The sequence below is a fragment of the Palaemon carinicauda genome, chromosome 39, assembly GCF_036898095.1.
Source record: "Palaemon carinicauda isolate YSFRI2023 chromosome 39, ASM3689809v2, whole genome shotgun sequence".
Taxonomy (NCBI): domain Eukaryota; kingdom Metazoa; phylum Arthropoda; class Malacostraca; order Decapoda; family Palaemonidae; genus Palaemon; species Palaemon carinicauda.
In genome coordinates, this window is record NC_090763.1 from 2,733,097 (window position 1) to 2,749,268 (window position 16,172).

General features: G+C 33.4%; 1 protein-coding gene across 1 annotated transcript in view; it reads left to right on the forward strand.

Annotated features, from left to right (window-relative positions):
* The window catches only part of Dpp10 (Dipeptidyl peptidase 10), a 140,587-nt gene that overhangs the window by 107,976 nt on the left and 16,439 nt on the right, over positions 1-16,172 (forward strand). The window contains exons 6-8 of the mRNA XM_068363217.1: positions 262-365; positions 15,310-15,433; positions 15,909-16,135. Of these exons, the coding sequence (XP_068219318.1) occupies positions 262-365; positions 15,310-15,433; positions 15,909-16,135 (455 nt within the window). The remainder of the gene's footprint in view (positions 1-261; positions 366-15,309; positions 15,434-15,908; positions 16,136-16,172) is intronic.

Below are 16,172 nucleotides of genomic sequence, written 5' to 3' on the forward strand. Positions count from 1 at the left end.
AATAATTCTATACGTTTTTAAAAACTAAGAAATTTGATTGAGAAATAAAATTCATATCCCAGCTAAATATATTTCAATGCAGAGTGAAACATGCATAAAATGTATTTACCCTTTTGGTTTTAATTATAAGGTGTATGAGGATTATTTACTGCATATCTTTTTTTCTGGTAATTTATTAATATTAAGGTTTCACTTTGCATTTGTCCATTGTTAACAATTAATATGACTTGAGAAACTAATGCTTTATTCTTTCCTTTTCAGCCTGGGCAAAATAATCCTAGAGTAACTTTGTGGGTCGTTGACCTGACTGACCTGAGGTCAGTCAGGCCACGTGACCTGAAGCCCCCGAACGTGGTCAAAGACCAGTTAGTGCACTCCGCAGTGTGGTTTGTGTGGGAGGATTAACGACGTTCTAATCGTTTGTTGTCTCACTTTAAGCGTAGTTCTTTGGCCTTGGTGGCACCAACACTTAAAGCACAAACAAAAAGAAAAAAAATAGTCAAAGATCATTTGGAAATATAATTGTCTGCATATGGCACCGTGATGTAAAATAAGTCTACGGGTTAATACAGCCATATTTCACTATCGGCGGTCATTCGGCCCTGCTTCGTTTGTGCAGGACCATAAATCAGTGTACTTTTTTATCAGTATTCTTAAGCTCCCCAGATTTTTTCTCATGATAATCTCCATGTAGCTTCATCATGCTATATTGATATCCAAATTGATTTTGTAAAGCTAATCATTATACTTATGCTTTGCTGCATTGCGTTTTGCAACGTCATTCAAAGTGGCATAGCGGTGAACGGTCAGGTAAAAGCCATAAAGGAAGACAAAAGAGAAAAACGGTTCAGGATGTTGTTGTTCCTTCTCTACAGTAAATGTCCACTCTCGTATTTTAATCTATTCACTCACTCTATATATATATATATATATTTTCCTATTAGTAAGTGGCATCACCCTCACTGATATTTAATCGTTTTAGTAACGTGAATGGCAGTAGAGACGAGCCTACATAACAGTAGATACCAGATCTATGTCAAAGCTTTTGGTGTAAGGACCCTGTATTATAGTTTCCCCTGTTATCTCAAAGAGAAAATGCATAGTTCCGTTTTCTGTCACATGCCAACAAAGAGAATCTTTTTGTTCTATGGATATTGATGGATTTTTCCAAAGAAGAATTTGATTAATCTCATGATACTTTTTAAGAATTCTCAGAGCGTCCGGTAATATATTCCCTTTCAATATTATTCTTATTACCATATAAATAATGCATGAAATGTTTGGCTGGTCTTGTTATGAATGTTTAAAAGAAATATATAGCAGTTGAATCGCATATTAAATGGTATAAATCATTTGAAATAATAACGTTATTTTATATAAAGAGTTCATTTAAATCATTATGCAATAGCTACAATATTCTTAATTTATTCCCATCTACATATTAAACAAATCAGCCAGTTTCATGCATTCTTTATCCAATCTCGAAGCCAAGATTTAAACCAAGTTGGCTTCTCCCTCCAAAGAATGATATAGAAACATCTCAATATAGAAATATCTTTTCTACCCAAGTATTTGCGACGGAACCTTGGGTTCAAATGAATTTTTTAAACCACCAAACTAAATTTTGACCATTCAATCTTTTTGAAAGGTTCATAAAGACTCCTTGTTAAGTAGGACGGATGAGTTTTGCCTAGTAAAGTGTATAAACCTTAGATCATTCACTATTCCACTAACAAGACTAGCAGCGTTAGTCGTAGAAATAGAAGAGTAGTTTTTTTTTTTATTCTAAACGTTTAAGACTCGACTTGGTGGTTTGTACGTGGTGCTAGTTGGTGACACTAATGATGACTCATTTTGATTTGAGATTTTGATTTCATCTTTAAATCCATGCTGAGAACTAGCTCATAGTTTAAAATCCATTTTTTTATTTTCGTTAGGTTTTCTTTCTTTCTTTTTTTCTTTTTGCATTACACTTTATCATAGATGATAGAGAGATTTTTTTTTATATACCAAGAAAAGTTGAGTAATTTGCCCTCCCCCAAAAATGGACTATACTTCTATGCATAGATTTTTTTATATGATTATGGAATGCTCCGTGACATATATTATGCTCTTAATCTCATTTCTGTTATTTTTCTCTGGGATTCATTATCATTTGGTGTTCGATTAAATTACAGAACGTAAATATTCATAGGCATGTCACTTGATTTTATTCAATCTCTCTTCATAACTTCCACAAACACACTCTTGAGGAAATAGTCATATATGACGAATTTAATTTTAATGTTGAGTATTTTATTTACCTCTTGGTTATAAATCAAATATTTATTTTATGTCGTGATGATTATTATTTTCAAGTGTATTTGCATATTGTGCTAAAAAGTATAATTTTTTATTAAGGGCTGACTCGTTATGTATTTGCCTAGCAGGAAAACTAAAGTATATAAAGATCGCCAAAAAGTTTCGCAACAGACATATTCTCATTCGTCGAGTGAACATTTGCACATTTCTGACAAAGGGAATATTTTTAATACTTATTAGAAAACTTCGTATGATCCCTTTAATTCAACAAGATGTAAAAACGTGTTTTAATCATACTCTACTTTTTATACTTTTCTTGAATTGTGCAATAATCAGTTTATTTTAACACGGTTATTTTAATGAATTATTTACGATTTGGTGCTTAAAGTCAGGAAATACTTTTTCATAATTCTATATTTTCCTGGTAATTGATTCTCATATCAATTTATTGCTGATGTCATTTAAAATTGTTTCTATTTCTACAATTGTGGAATAATATTCGAAGCCATAACATCTCTCTGAGACGAGTCTTATCCCATGAAACTGATTAAATTATTTTTATACAATATACTTTCAAGAAATAATCTGCACTTGAATAAACACACTTTGGCGAAGAGAATATAAGACAAACACCAATACAATAAAGTCTTCTGTTTGAGAGTGACACGGAAAACCATCTTTGCATTAAACGTTAGAGAATATACTGTCTGTAATTGATGTGGATTTTCGACCTTAACACTTTCTTTGTGATTCATGTTTTATCTCCATGGATGTCATTAATGTTTTCCCTAAATGTTAATTATAACGTTTATGTTAATGTGCTAGCTTCAGTGAGGTAGATAGTAATTTCACTTTTTTTTAAATCAGAATAGTGTTTTTGTTTATGGTAATAAGTAAGTTATGGCAATAATTTTTATTGTTATTATTATTATTATGATGATGGCATTCATAAACAAAATGCTGTTCTTTTACAGTATATCGTTTCATCATTCCAGTCTATATATTCTATTTTCTTAATCACCCTCTTCCCATTATCTAACGATTAAGATTTCTGACTGATCGCAATCTGATGTTTCATCCATACTTGTCACGGTAGTATTCCATTTAGTAGATGAAGTATAGGAAGTTTGCATAGTTTCCTTATGTATATGAATGTAAATACTGGGAAATCACACTTAGATTTTATAGAAATGATACTAGAGTTGATAGAACTTAATAAATAAGTCATCCTTACCCCCTCCACCCCCTTTTCCTCTAGTTAAGTAGCATTATTTTAGTGTAAAGAAAAAATACGATGCATCTTCCCAGAACCTCCGCGGAACCAGCTCTTTCTGTTGTCAATGTAAAGTGTGCAAAGCTGAGGCTATGTTGTCAGTTTCTTAAGTGTGTGTGTGCTCTAGAAAAATGCTATTGTCATTGCTCCTTTTTTTCTATATATTTTCTAGCTGCTTTTTTTGTTTAGAGTCATGTAATTCCCCTATAGATTCACTGTTGTTGCTAAGGGCTGTCTGCCTACTCATGCCTATTTACGTGCTAGGATATGCAAGGCTTGCCCTCAAATTTTTGGACGCAGTTTTGCCCTTGATTATTCTCCTTGAATTTTTCACACCAATCAAGCCCTATTTTACCCCATTCAGCCCTCCCCCCCCTCCCCCCTACCCCAGTTTTGTCCACCCTGCCAGGCTTTTCAGACTTGGATGATTTCACTGACAACTAGAGGTGCTCGTTGTATGTTTGTCCAATGCTTAATAAGTGCCCTGGGGTTTTTTCTTTATGATCGTTATTGTTATCATGATTTATTCTCTCTATCTCTCCGTCCCTCTCTTCTCTCCTTCACGGTCAGGTCTGTAAGCCAACGTTTCCAACCCTACTTTACTACTCTGAAGACTTACGAAGGCCACCCTCTCCTGCAGGCTTCCCCGTCCGTTAAGTGTTATGTAGCCGTACCTCTGCGTATAGATATCTCTCTCTCTCTCTCTCTCTCTCTCTCTCTCTCTCTCTCATTTTGTTAATTTTCCATTTTTATATTTTTTAATTTAACTCTCTCTCTCTCTCTCTCTCTCTCTCTCTCTCTCTCTCTCTCTACACTAATGTTCACATTCTGTTAGTCACTTTTCCATTTTTGTTATAAATTAGATTTCTCTCTCTCTCTCTCTCTCTCTCTCTCTCTCTCTCTCTCTCTCTCTACACTAATGTTCACATTCTGTTAGTCACTTTTCCATTTTTGTTATAAATTAGATTTCTCTCTCTCTCTCTCTCTCTCTCTCTCTCTCTCTCTCTCTCTTACATTAATGCTTTCATGTGTTATTAGTCTTTTCAATTTCTATATTTTGAATTTAATTCTCTCTCTCTCTCTCTCTCTCTCTCTCTCTCTCTCTCTTCTCTCTACATTAATGCTTTCATGTGTTGTTAATCTTTTCAGTTTTTATATTATAATTTAATTCTCTCTCTCTCTCTCTCTCTCTCTCTCTCTCTCTCTCTCTCTCTCTCTCTCGCCTTTAATATTTTCCTTGTAACCTTAGTTTTATTTTCTCTCTTTGGAATGCCTATTTAATGTAATATTCCAGACGATTACAATGTTATTCCTTCCATGTGAATAAGATTCTGATCTTCATTAGAAAGAATTAAGATATTAAATTATACTTCAATATTTTTTTCACTCGATTATTCTACATAATTAGAGATTTCCTAATTACATATATATATATATATATATATATATATATGTATGTATGTATGTATGTATGAATGTATGTATGTATGTATGTATGTATATTTTCAGACTGTATAGTGATATATTTCTCAATTTTACACTTTGTGATTGTCATGAACGACTGTAAAATCTGGTTTAACTTATTAAAGTAATATTTCATTCATGCCAAAAGTAATTTAATAAGGCTAAGCAGCGTGTGTTCGAATCTCCTCTGAAAAGAATAAAATTTTCTTTCAGATATCAAATAATTCTGTGGAAAGCTTGTTTGAATATATTAGGTAACATAGAAGTTAAAGATTTATTTTAACTTTTGCAATAAGTGAAACTGGTTTATATAAGTTTCTTTCCATTACTTAGAAAACATATTTACAAAGTTCAGTTTTTTTATTGTCGATACAAATTCTCTTAGACTACCGTCACTTGCTTCTTAACTGCGAGAAAAAATGACATAAGTTATTATTTTTAATTGACATAATTCTTTTATAAAGTAGTAAGTTCTCTATACTTTTCTATCTGTAGAAATGGAGAAAAATTTCATGAATGTTTTCTCTAAAAATATTATATAAGTATTCTGTAAATATTCGACCAAAGTCTAATTGAAGATCAAAGTCTTTATTCCTAGTCTTTTTGTATCGCTTTGATTCTTTACCTATTTAATACTAATTAAGGAATGGTCCTGTTGCTTATTTCCATACGTATTAAGAAAATTTTTATCTTCTTGAATTTATAGATCAACTTTTGTCATGTTGTATGTTTAAGGATTATTATTCATAGACTATAGATTAATAAATTCCTTTGACGATTTCCTTTCTTAAACGCAAAATTATTGCAATAATATCAGTCGGAAAAGCATCCGCCAATTTTGCTAAAATCGCAAATAATTCACATTTGGTCGTCTTCCTATTAATTTTTTTTCCTTTTTTGCTTTACTATGCCTAACTAATAAGCCTTCTGTATCAAACCTCTATTTACTCCTTTTCTCTAACTTATAAACTTCCCTCTTTCAAGAGGCGGATCTGTCTACTTTGGCCTTCATCTTCTTTCTTGCTTTCTTAAGGCTCTGGTTAGAAAAGAACAATTATTAGGTTCCTCGTCGCCTTGGTACTTTTTGCCTAAATTTCTTTTGTCTATTAATTAATCTATTTACCCATCTGCTTGCCCATCTATACCCTTTCTATTCTCTTTATTTAGATAAGCAACTCTTCCTTTTTAATCATATTAATTAACTGTCTGCTGTTCATGTCAATCGAAGGTCACCGTCTGACTTGTGTGTTCATAGATAAGCAACCGTCCATTGTTTGTTCATCCTAATTCATCAGCTGTCCATCTTGTTCATAGACCATCAGCTATGCATTGTTTGTTGATCATAATTAATTGACTGTCCATTGTCAATCCTCATCACTGATCACCAAATATTCATTGTTTATGTTTATCTTTATATCATTAACCTTCATCATAATTAATCAACATTCTATCTTTATCATAAACCATCAACCTTCCATTGTTTGTGTTTATAAAAAATCATTGTTCATTTACTATCAATTGTTCATATACATTCGATATCATTGATTATCTATTGTATAGCTTTATCATTGATAACCAAACATTCATTGTTTATCTTTATATCTCCAACCTTCCATATTTTTTTTTTTTTAGACCATATGTCATCACCCACCCATCTTTTCTGTACATTACCCAACATTATCATCTATTATCCTTTAATTACCTCGTCCTCTTGTGTGTTTCTCATTGGTCGTCATCCTCTGTCTTATTGTTCCCAAAATCTTCCTTGTGATGAACTCGTATCTTTCCTTGTGAAGTTTAGCAATGTTGTAAATTCGACTTTTTTCTCTCTCAATCTCTCAACGTCACCCAGTGGGTTGTTTTTTTAATCTAATTATTTCTATATCCTTAGAAATGATTTAAAGGCAAAGTTCGCTTAGGGGTTAATGAAACGTGGGCATGAATGTAAATATTAATTTATTTGTTTTCTTTTGTAAGAATAGATTATGCATATATATATATATATATATATATATATATATATATATATATATATATGCATATATATATACACATTATATATATAATATAATTTATATGTATATATGTGTGTATTAAATTTTCTTATTTTCCCATCCGTAATTCGTAGTTTTTATATAATTTTAAAAATCTTATGAAAACCAATTACCTGTCTCGCCTTTTTTTCATTTGAGTAACTGACTAACTTTCACTGTACATGAGTCATTCATGTTTAATGGTTTTCCCTTTAAATTATTTCGGTTTGTTTATTCATCTTTTTTTTTTTCGTGACACTTCATCTAGGCGAACCTTGCTTTCAGATCATTGTGCACTGTATGCCTGTATTTCAGCCAGTTTGCTTGAACTCCCAATAGGTTGAACAGAGCTGATACTGATGCTCTTCCAACCACCTTTCTATTTCCTTATAATATATTACTGTACTGTATCCTCAATCCAGAAGTTTTGTATCCATGGGCACTTGAATGGGATCTTTGCCTAATGGTTTATCTTCATTGTTTTTCCAAACTCTTCTAGAGTGAACTTGTGTATTTTATCCTATCTCCAAGATCTGACTTTCCGCCAAGCCCATTGATATATCATTTCTAATTATGTCATATATATTTACCTCTTGTGTCTACAGGAGTGAGTCTCGAAAAGTGTCCGTTATACATAATCCCTCGTTCTTCTTGTGTTCTGTATTGTGATATACATAATAACTTTTACTTATATGATAAACGTCCTTTACGTATACACGTTTATACATGTGAAAATATACATATACTGTACCTTCACACGATTCTACATATGATTTACAATATCCCATTGTCTATACCAGGGGTGGCCAACCTTTTGTTTCCCATGCACCAATTTTTTTCACTTCTAATTCACATGCGTCACACAAACTTTGACCCCCTTTTAATCCTCTAATTATGGTGATTTGGACATATTTGGCGGTTATATATATATACTCATTATATATATATATATATATATATATATATATATATATATATATCAGTTTATGACTAAGTTTTGATGGTATGATTTTCAATACAATTGGAGTAATATTAGTGGAGAAAAATTTACTTTTTTTTTTTTTTAATCGGGATTTTTGCTAATAAATCAAAACATTTTTGATTAAATGATTTGAATCTTGTATATGACGAAGGTGTTTTATATGTCCAAACTCTAAAAAATATATAGAAAGGGTGTATTTTGAGTAATTAAAAAAAAGAAATGCAGAACATAGCACTGTCCCCTTAAATTCTTTTTGTATTTCTTTTCTAGAAATCAGTATTATTATTAGAATTTTTTTTTTATTCATAAGCCGGCATGTTTTTTTCTTTTATTACCTCTGGGGTATAGTGCGCCACTTGTAATCGTGTAATGCGCCACTGTTGGCGCATGCGCAATAGGTTGGCCACCCCTGGTCTATACCATGTCAATGTATAGTGAATTCTAATTGTTTATATTGGTCGTTACGTATTTTCCAATATCTGATGCAGATTAGAGCTAAGAATTCTCATTTTCGTGTCAGTTTTATAGCAGACAGAGTCTTTTATCTGTTTCTTATTTAGTGATTATGCAAAACATGATTTTATTTACATTTGGTATTCTGAAAAGACCTTGTCACAAAGACTGTGAATAGTCATTAATTTAATAGAATATACTCTTTTCCACTGTAAAAGTTTTAATTAATGATACTTCTATTTTTTCCAAGTATATTAATGCTACGATCTACGTTCATATTTTATCCAGTATTAGTAATATGTTCCCTACTTTGCAACTTGGCTTTCGCAAAGGCCTTGGAGCATAGATTCCCTTCATGCAATGCCCAATGCTGTACAGGAATCCCTTGATTATGGCCAGGAAGTTCGCATGATTGGCCTTGATTTTAGTGCTGCCTCTAACCGTATTAATTAAGAGCCCCTTTTTTTCGAACTCAAACAGTTGGGAGTGGGTGGTTCTTTTCTTAACACCATAATTAAATTTTAAAGTAATAGATTATAAAGAGTAGTTGTTGATTGAGACCATAGTGAGTATAGAAATGGTGTGCCTCACGGTAGTGTTCTTAGCCCGTTACTTTTCTTACTATATGCACATGGTACGGTGTTTAGCCTAGAAAACGAGCTTCTTGCATATGCAGATGATGCTACTCTCTTTGCCTGTATTCCATCTCCGGAATATTGATCTGGAGTTGCTGAGTCCTTTGATAGAGGTCTATCTAAAATTAGTGCATGGTGAAAATTTTGGACATGAATTATAACCTAAACAGAACTCAAAGTATGATTGTAAGTAGGTCATCACTCGAACAGAGTATCATTACTCTGGGATATCAGCGATGGAATCGTGTGACTAATGAGACCAATTTTCGAACCACGTACTCTGTCACAGTTATGGAACGTGAAGTCAAGTAAGGGTGGAGTAGTCTCGATGAGCCAGCCTAGCAACGCTACAATTTTCTGAATGTTTTCTGTTCCATTCAAATTTCTCAGTCCCTCCTTCACCTTATCTCTCCAGACAGATTGCTCCAGCGCATTAGACTCCCATGCTCTATAATCCATAGCACATGGTTATAAGTTCCCTTTTATGTGTGCCCTGAATCTTTTCCTTGGTATACCAACTTTCCGAGTCCCATAACTTACCACTGAGCAAAATGTCTGCTTATGAAGGCTGGTGTCTGTCATTTTGACAACGTGGTCCGCCTATCTCAATTGGTTTTTCATTCAAATGGCTTCAACACTGGAGCAGTTTGCCTTTTCAAGAACACTTACGTTAGCCCGGTGGTCTTCCGAAGTTATTTTTTAGGTGTTTTGCAGTGACCACTGATGGAATTTAGCAATGGCTTTAATGTCGTGTCGGTAAGCTGTCCAGGTTTCAGAACCATACATAGTAGGTAGGACTATTACTTGGTATACCCTGATTTTAGTGTTGGCACATGAATCATAATCGCCAAAGACTGTCTTCCGGAGTTATCCGAAAGCTGAGTATCCATATTTTAGGCGATATTGAATTTCGCCATCTATATTGACAATTGAAGATATGTGACTGCCCAAATAGGGAGACGGTCCACAATTTCAAGATTCTCTCCATTGAGTTCTATAGTTGGGGAAGAAGATCTTTTGGGTTTGACTGGAAGTTGTTGATATAATACTTGTTTTTTTTTTTTTAGTTTGGATGGAGAGTCCAAGACAAGAGTAGGCATTTGCAAATGTTATTCAATAAAATTTGCATGTCATCTTCAGTTTCAGCGCAGACAGCATTATCATCTGTATACTGGAGCTCGACAATAGTGCTAGAATTTACTTTAGTTCTTACCTTTAAACGGTTGAGATTGAATATTCCTCCATCTGTCCTGCAATTGATGGAGATACCTGGAGGCAAAGCAGCAGCTGTGAATATAGCAAATAAGGTAGGGGCAGCAACACAACCCTGCTCAACCCCCCTACATAACCCTGAAAGGTTCAGTGAAACCACCATTGACCATTACTGTCACAGACATATCGCGTAATAGTCTCAAGATGTTTATGAATTTTGATGGGCATCCATATCTAGATATCTCCAAGAATATCTCACGCTTAGCACTGTCAAACGTTTTGGTCAGGTCAAAGTTCTTTTGCTGTTCTAGGCACTTTTTTGCAGCTGCCTTGCTGAGAAAATCATGTCTATCGTGCTACTTGCAGATCGGAAACCACATTGGGATTGAGGAACCACCCTCTCAGCCAGTGGTATTAATCAAGTGGTTATAATTTTTGGTAAGTTTTTTCCAACAACTGACATGAGGTTGATTCCTTAGTATTTTTCACAAACTGAATAGTTCTCTTTCTTTCTTATTGTTTTCATAATTCCATGTACGAGATCATTTTGAATTTCCTCGATCATCCATTTTTTTCAATTAATTGATGAAGTTGACTACGTAATGTTAGTCCTCCATATTTGAAAATTTCAGCTGGAATGTTTTCCAGTCCAGCAGATTTGTTGTTTTTCATAGAGAAGATAGCCAAATCTACTTCCTCCAGTGCCGAAACCACTTCAAGCGTCATGTCCAATGGGAGATGAGGAAAATGTTATAATACATCCCAATTTATAACTGGATCTCTATTTAGAAGTTCTTCAAACTGTTATATCCAACGAGATAATATTTCATTATTGATTTTGAAGATTTGAGTGCCGTCTGCATGTCATTTCTGTCAAAATGGTTGAACCTCATTAGATTTGTCTACTACCTCTTGTTTTTCATTTCTAGTGAGATTTCTTGTATTTGAGCCCTTGCTGTTCGGTGCCTTCTTTTCTTTGTTAGAGACTTCGGATCATTCAGACGTTCAAATAAATACCTCCTGGTTTGTTTGTTTTTTAATAAGATCGTGGATAAATGTATCATTCTAGTCAAATCAGTCTGCATTGATAATGTTTCCTTAACTATATAGAATTCCATGAAAATTTTAGGTGTGATTTTTTATTACAAATGTATTTTTGAGAAACGCATTCTGTTTCTTCTTCAAGTGCACAAACATTTGCTTATTAAAAATGTTCTCTAAGATTTTTTGTGACCAATGAATCCTTAGGAAATGTTTAAATTCTTTTATTCTACTTTTGGATTATTGGTCTCCCGTCTAGTCTTCAGCTGCTGATTCTCATCTTAATTTGTTGGACAAAACTTTTAAATGCCTTATTTCTGGTCTAGATATTAATCTCTGGTACCGTCATTCAGTTAGTTCTTTGTGCAAGTTGCATAAGACTTTCTAACAGTCTAGGCTTCTTCATCATAATGCTCAACACTACACAGTATTCTAGACGACTTATTCCAGCTGTGACCTGATTGTGGAATGATCCGGATAAGGCTGCTGGATCCATGGAATTAAAGAAGTTTAAACATGCGGCAAATGTTTTCATGTTGAACAGGTTGACATAGGTCTCTCTTCATAGTTTATATGTGTCCGTTCTATTTTAACTTTGTTGCTGATGTTGACATATCTTATATTCTTTATTCATTACTTTCATATACTTCATTTATTTCCTTTCCTCATTGGGCTACTTTTCCCTGTTGGAGCTCTTGGGCTTATAGCATCCTGTGTTTCCAACTAGGGTTGTAGCTTATCTCGTAGTAATAATAATGTACTGCATATGTCTATGATGATAAGTTTAATATCTGTGTGCCTATTTTCCCCTTAGTGCCCCCCAATCTACTTCCACTTGATGCACCGTAGGCATTGTTTTAAAATCCCCTCATCCCCGAGCTGATTTCACCAGTGGGGGCCTATTGGAAACCCCCATGCCTAGCGATATCCCGGACTGGGGTTCAAGTCCGCGCAAGCTCGAAAGTTTTCTTGGAGTGTCTGCATCCTCACCATCCTTGTAAGCTAAGGATGGGGGATTTGGGGGGGAGCCTATAGGCCTACCTGCTGAATCTTCGGCACCCATTGCTTGATCCTCCTTGGTTCTAGCTTGGATAGAGAGTTAGCTTGGGTGCTGATCACATGCACTGTCTATATGGTCAGTCTCTAGGGCATTGTCCTGCTGACTAGGACATGTCACTGTCCCTTGCCTTTGGCATTCATGAGTAGCCTTTAAACCTTTACAGTCTTCTACTGTGCCCTCCGTTCTTGCTTCCTGTCATTCATTTATCTGTCCAGCCTCTTTGACTTTCGTAGTGCACCTGGTTTCTGAATGGCCCCCAGTCCCCAGCGCCTCCCCATGTGACCAAAGTTCGTAAATCCATAACCAATATGTGCATAATGTTCCATGGTGTTAGTAAAAGTATATTTCCTGGTTTCCTATTATGTGAGAACTAGAAACAGGGATAATAATTCGATCTATATTAATATGTTGCTCAGTCTCTACAATACTCCGGTAACAAAAACGATAAGTTGATGCCATAGGTGCACTGTACGTCCTCTTTCTTTCGATTAAATATATTGATCTCTGAACGGTAATGGATTCTTTAAATGTGCTTCCCATGCATCATTTCTGCAAAACCCTTCGAATTCTCGCCTTTCTCACTCGCTTATCAGTGGTATGAAAACGTGAGATAGGCCTACTGTCAGTGGATTAGTTTCAAGAGTGATGCTGATTAGGCCTAATCGTAGTAGCACCTCGCACCGAGCTCTAGAGAACGCACTTCTCACTAATTGTCATTGGGAATTTTGTTTATCACACTGCAATTTCTCAGTACGGCACAATCTAAGCCGGCTATCAGAGTAAGGGTCGCTGCTACTTTTAAAACTTAAAGAAATTGCATTTTACTCTTCGAAAGTCAAGACACAAAATCACATACTTTTCAGTTTCAAAATTCATACAATGAAAACTCATTATAAATGAGAAGCACTACACTCATCAAAGAAGCATTTTTCCTCTTTTTTTTCATTTTGATTTTGATAATAATTATTAATTATTTTAGTTATAATTATATATGATTATAATTAGTAATTAATGAAAATTATAATTATTTATTATTATTATTAATAATGATTATTATTTATTATTAATAATTATTATTTTTATTATTAATAATATTAATTATTATTTTTATTAATAATAATAATAATTATTATTATTATTGCTGATAATTATTATCATTATTATTAATAATTATTATCATTATTACTAATAATTATTATCCTTATTTATATATTATTTGATTATTTCTTTTGATGCCACGTTTGCCAACTGCACCATAACACACTCCTGAATTCACGGCGGTAAATAAAAGAAAAACCTAGAGGGTATTTTCAAATTTAATGAAGTACTTGTCCCAATATCCTGTGCATGATGCATGAGACCCCCATACTCCATCTACGAATATTTTTATGTAAATTATTTTCTATTTAAAGTATTTTTTGTCTTTAGAAAGTACCCTCGTGATTAAATGTCTCCGAAGATCTTTAAAAAAAAACTATATGTATCAATGTTTAGCTGGCTTCTCATGCAGGGATTCGTGATAGGTAAAGTCAATAGCATTATTATTATTACTAGCTAAGCTACAAATCTAGTTGGAAAAGCATGATGCTATAAGCCCTGGGGCCCAACAGGGAAAATAGCTCAGTGAGGAAAGGAAACAAGGTAAATTGAAATATTTCAAGAACAGTAACAACATTACAATAAGTATTTCCTATATAAACTATAAAAAATTTAACAAAACAAGAGGAAGAGAAATAAGATATAATAGTGTGCCCTAGTGTACGTTAAAGCAAGGGAACTGTAACCCAAGACAGTGGATCTATAGAGTAGAGTTTCTTACAAATATTTTTGTAAATTGTTATAATGGTCATTGAAGGATATGTAATATAGATAGATAAATATATAGAGTATACAAGTGTATATGATATATATGTATTCAAGTGTGAATATGAGACACTGGTTTCGTAAGGAAAATATAGATTAATTTATACCTGACTTTCATAGGTACATCAATAGAAATTTTGTGATGTTTAGAATGATCTTATAAACAATTTAAATTCTAAATGTGTAGTTACTCGGAATAATAGACTTTAAATGGGTAGGAGCATTATTTAGAAAAAATAAACTAAGTTCACCATTTATAATAGAAAAATCTTTCCTTTTTAGAAGAAAAATGTAACTAAGAATAATATTATTGTTGATCGATTGATGAAAATTGTAACTAAACCTACTATCATTGTTGTCAGTTTATTTTTTATTTTACTATAAGAAGTAGAATAACCTACTTGTCAGTATATTTTGTTTTTACCACAAGAAGGAGAATTAGTATAAATAACTTTATTCTTGTCAGTTTTTTTTTTTTTTATAGCAAAAAGTATAATCAATATGATAATTACAACAATTACTCACAAATGAGGCAGAAAGAAATAGAAGATTTTGTTTTTACCATAAGTAGGACAATTAGTACAAATGACCTTATTCTTGTCAGGTTTTTTCTTTTTTACTATAGCAAAAAGTATAATCAATATGAAAATTACAACAATTACACACAAATGAGGCAGAAATAGTAGAAGATTTTCTTTTTACCATAAGGAGAAGTAGAATCAGTATATATAACCTTATTCTCGTCAGTTTTTTTTTTTTTTACAATAGCAAAAAGTATAATCAATATGATAATTACAATAATTACGCACAAACGAGGCAGTAATAGTAAAAGATAGGATAGACTTACTAGAAAGATGGCCAATCAACTCTTCCTCAGAGAAGGCAGACAGTCAACTCCTGCGAATCCTTGCATGCGCGAATTATCTTTCCGAAGCCAGTTCCAGAAAAGTCGTCCATTACAAGTCGAAGTTGATTTTATCGCCTTTCAACAGGGACCACTACTTTACCGCCGTCACGTGGATTGACATCACCACTGTCAGCGTCATCTGGATGAACAGAGCACAAAACATCTCCGTTATCACGTCTTGTTCTAAGCCCATGTACTTCTGCGAGAGTGTAAGTTTCATGAATATATATATATATATATATATATATATATATATATATATATATATATATATGTGTGTGTATATATATTTATTTATATATATACATGTATATATATAATATATATATATATATATATACATACACATATACATATATATATACATATATATATATATATATATATATATATATATATATATATATATATATATATAATGTATACGTATATAATTTATATATATATACTGTTTATATACACAGTACTAGCTAGGCTGCACATACATTTGTGTGTGTACATATATAGGATTGTGTGTGTGTTTATGTATATGTAGGTATTTGTGTGCATATGTATATATTCTAAATTAAACTTGCATTGAATTGCAAGCGTAATCCACTTCATAATAATCCTTCCTTATATAAAATGAAATTAACATATTCCATTCGGCGATTGAACTCCAATCCCCCTCCTCTCCCTCTGCAGACCCACACGGAATACTCGAGCCACGGCTGGGTCGACTTATACGACGCCCCCATTTTCTCCGCCGACGGGCAGAACTACCTCGTCCGTCTTCCAGTCCGGGATGGGGAATGGGGCGAATTCAAACACGTCAATCTGTACAGCGTCAGGATGCACATGGTTGTGCCGATCACCCACGGGCCCTTCGAGGTCACCAAGATTCTGGGATGGGACCAAAATAGCAACTATATGTGAGTATTTGTACACACGTATATTTACCCTATATAC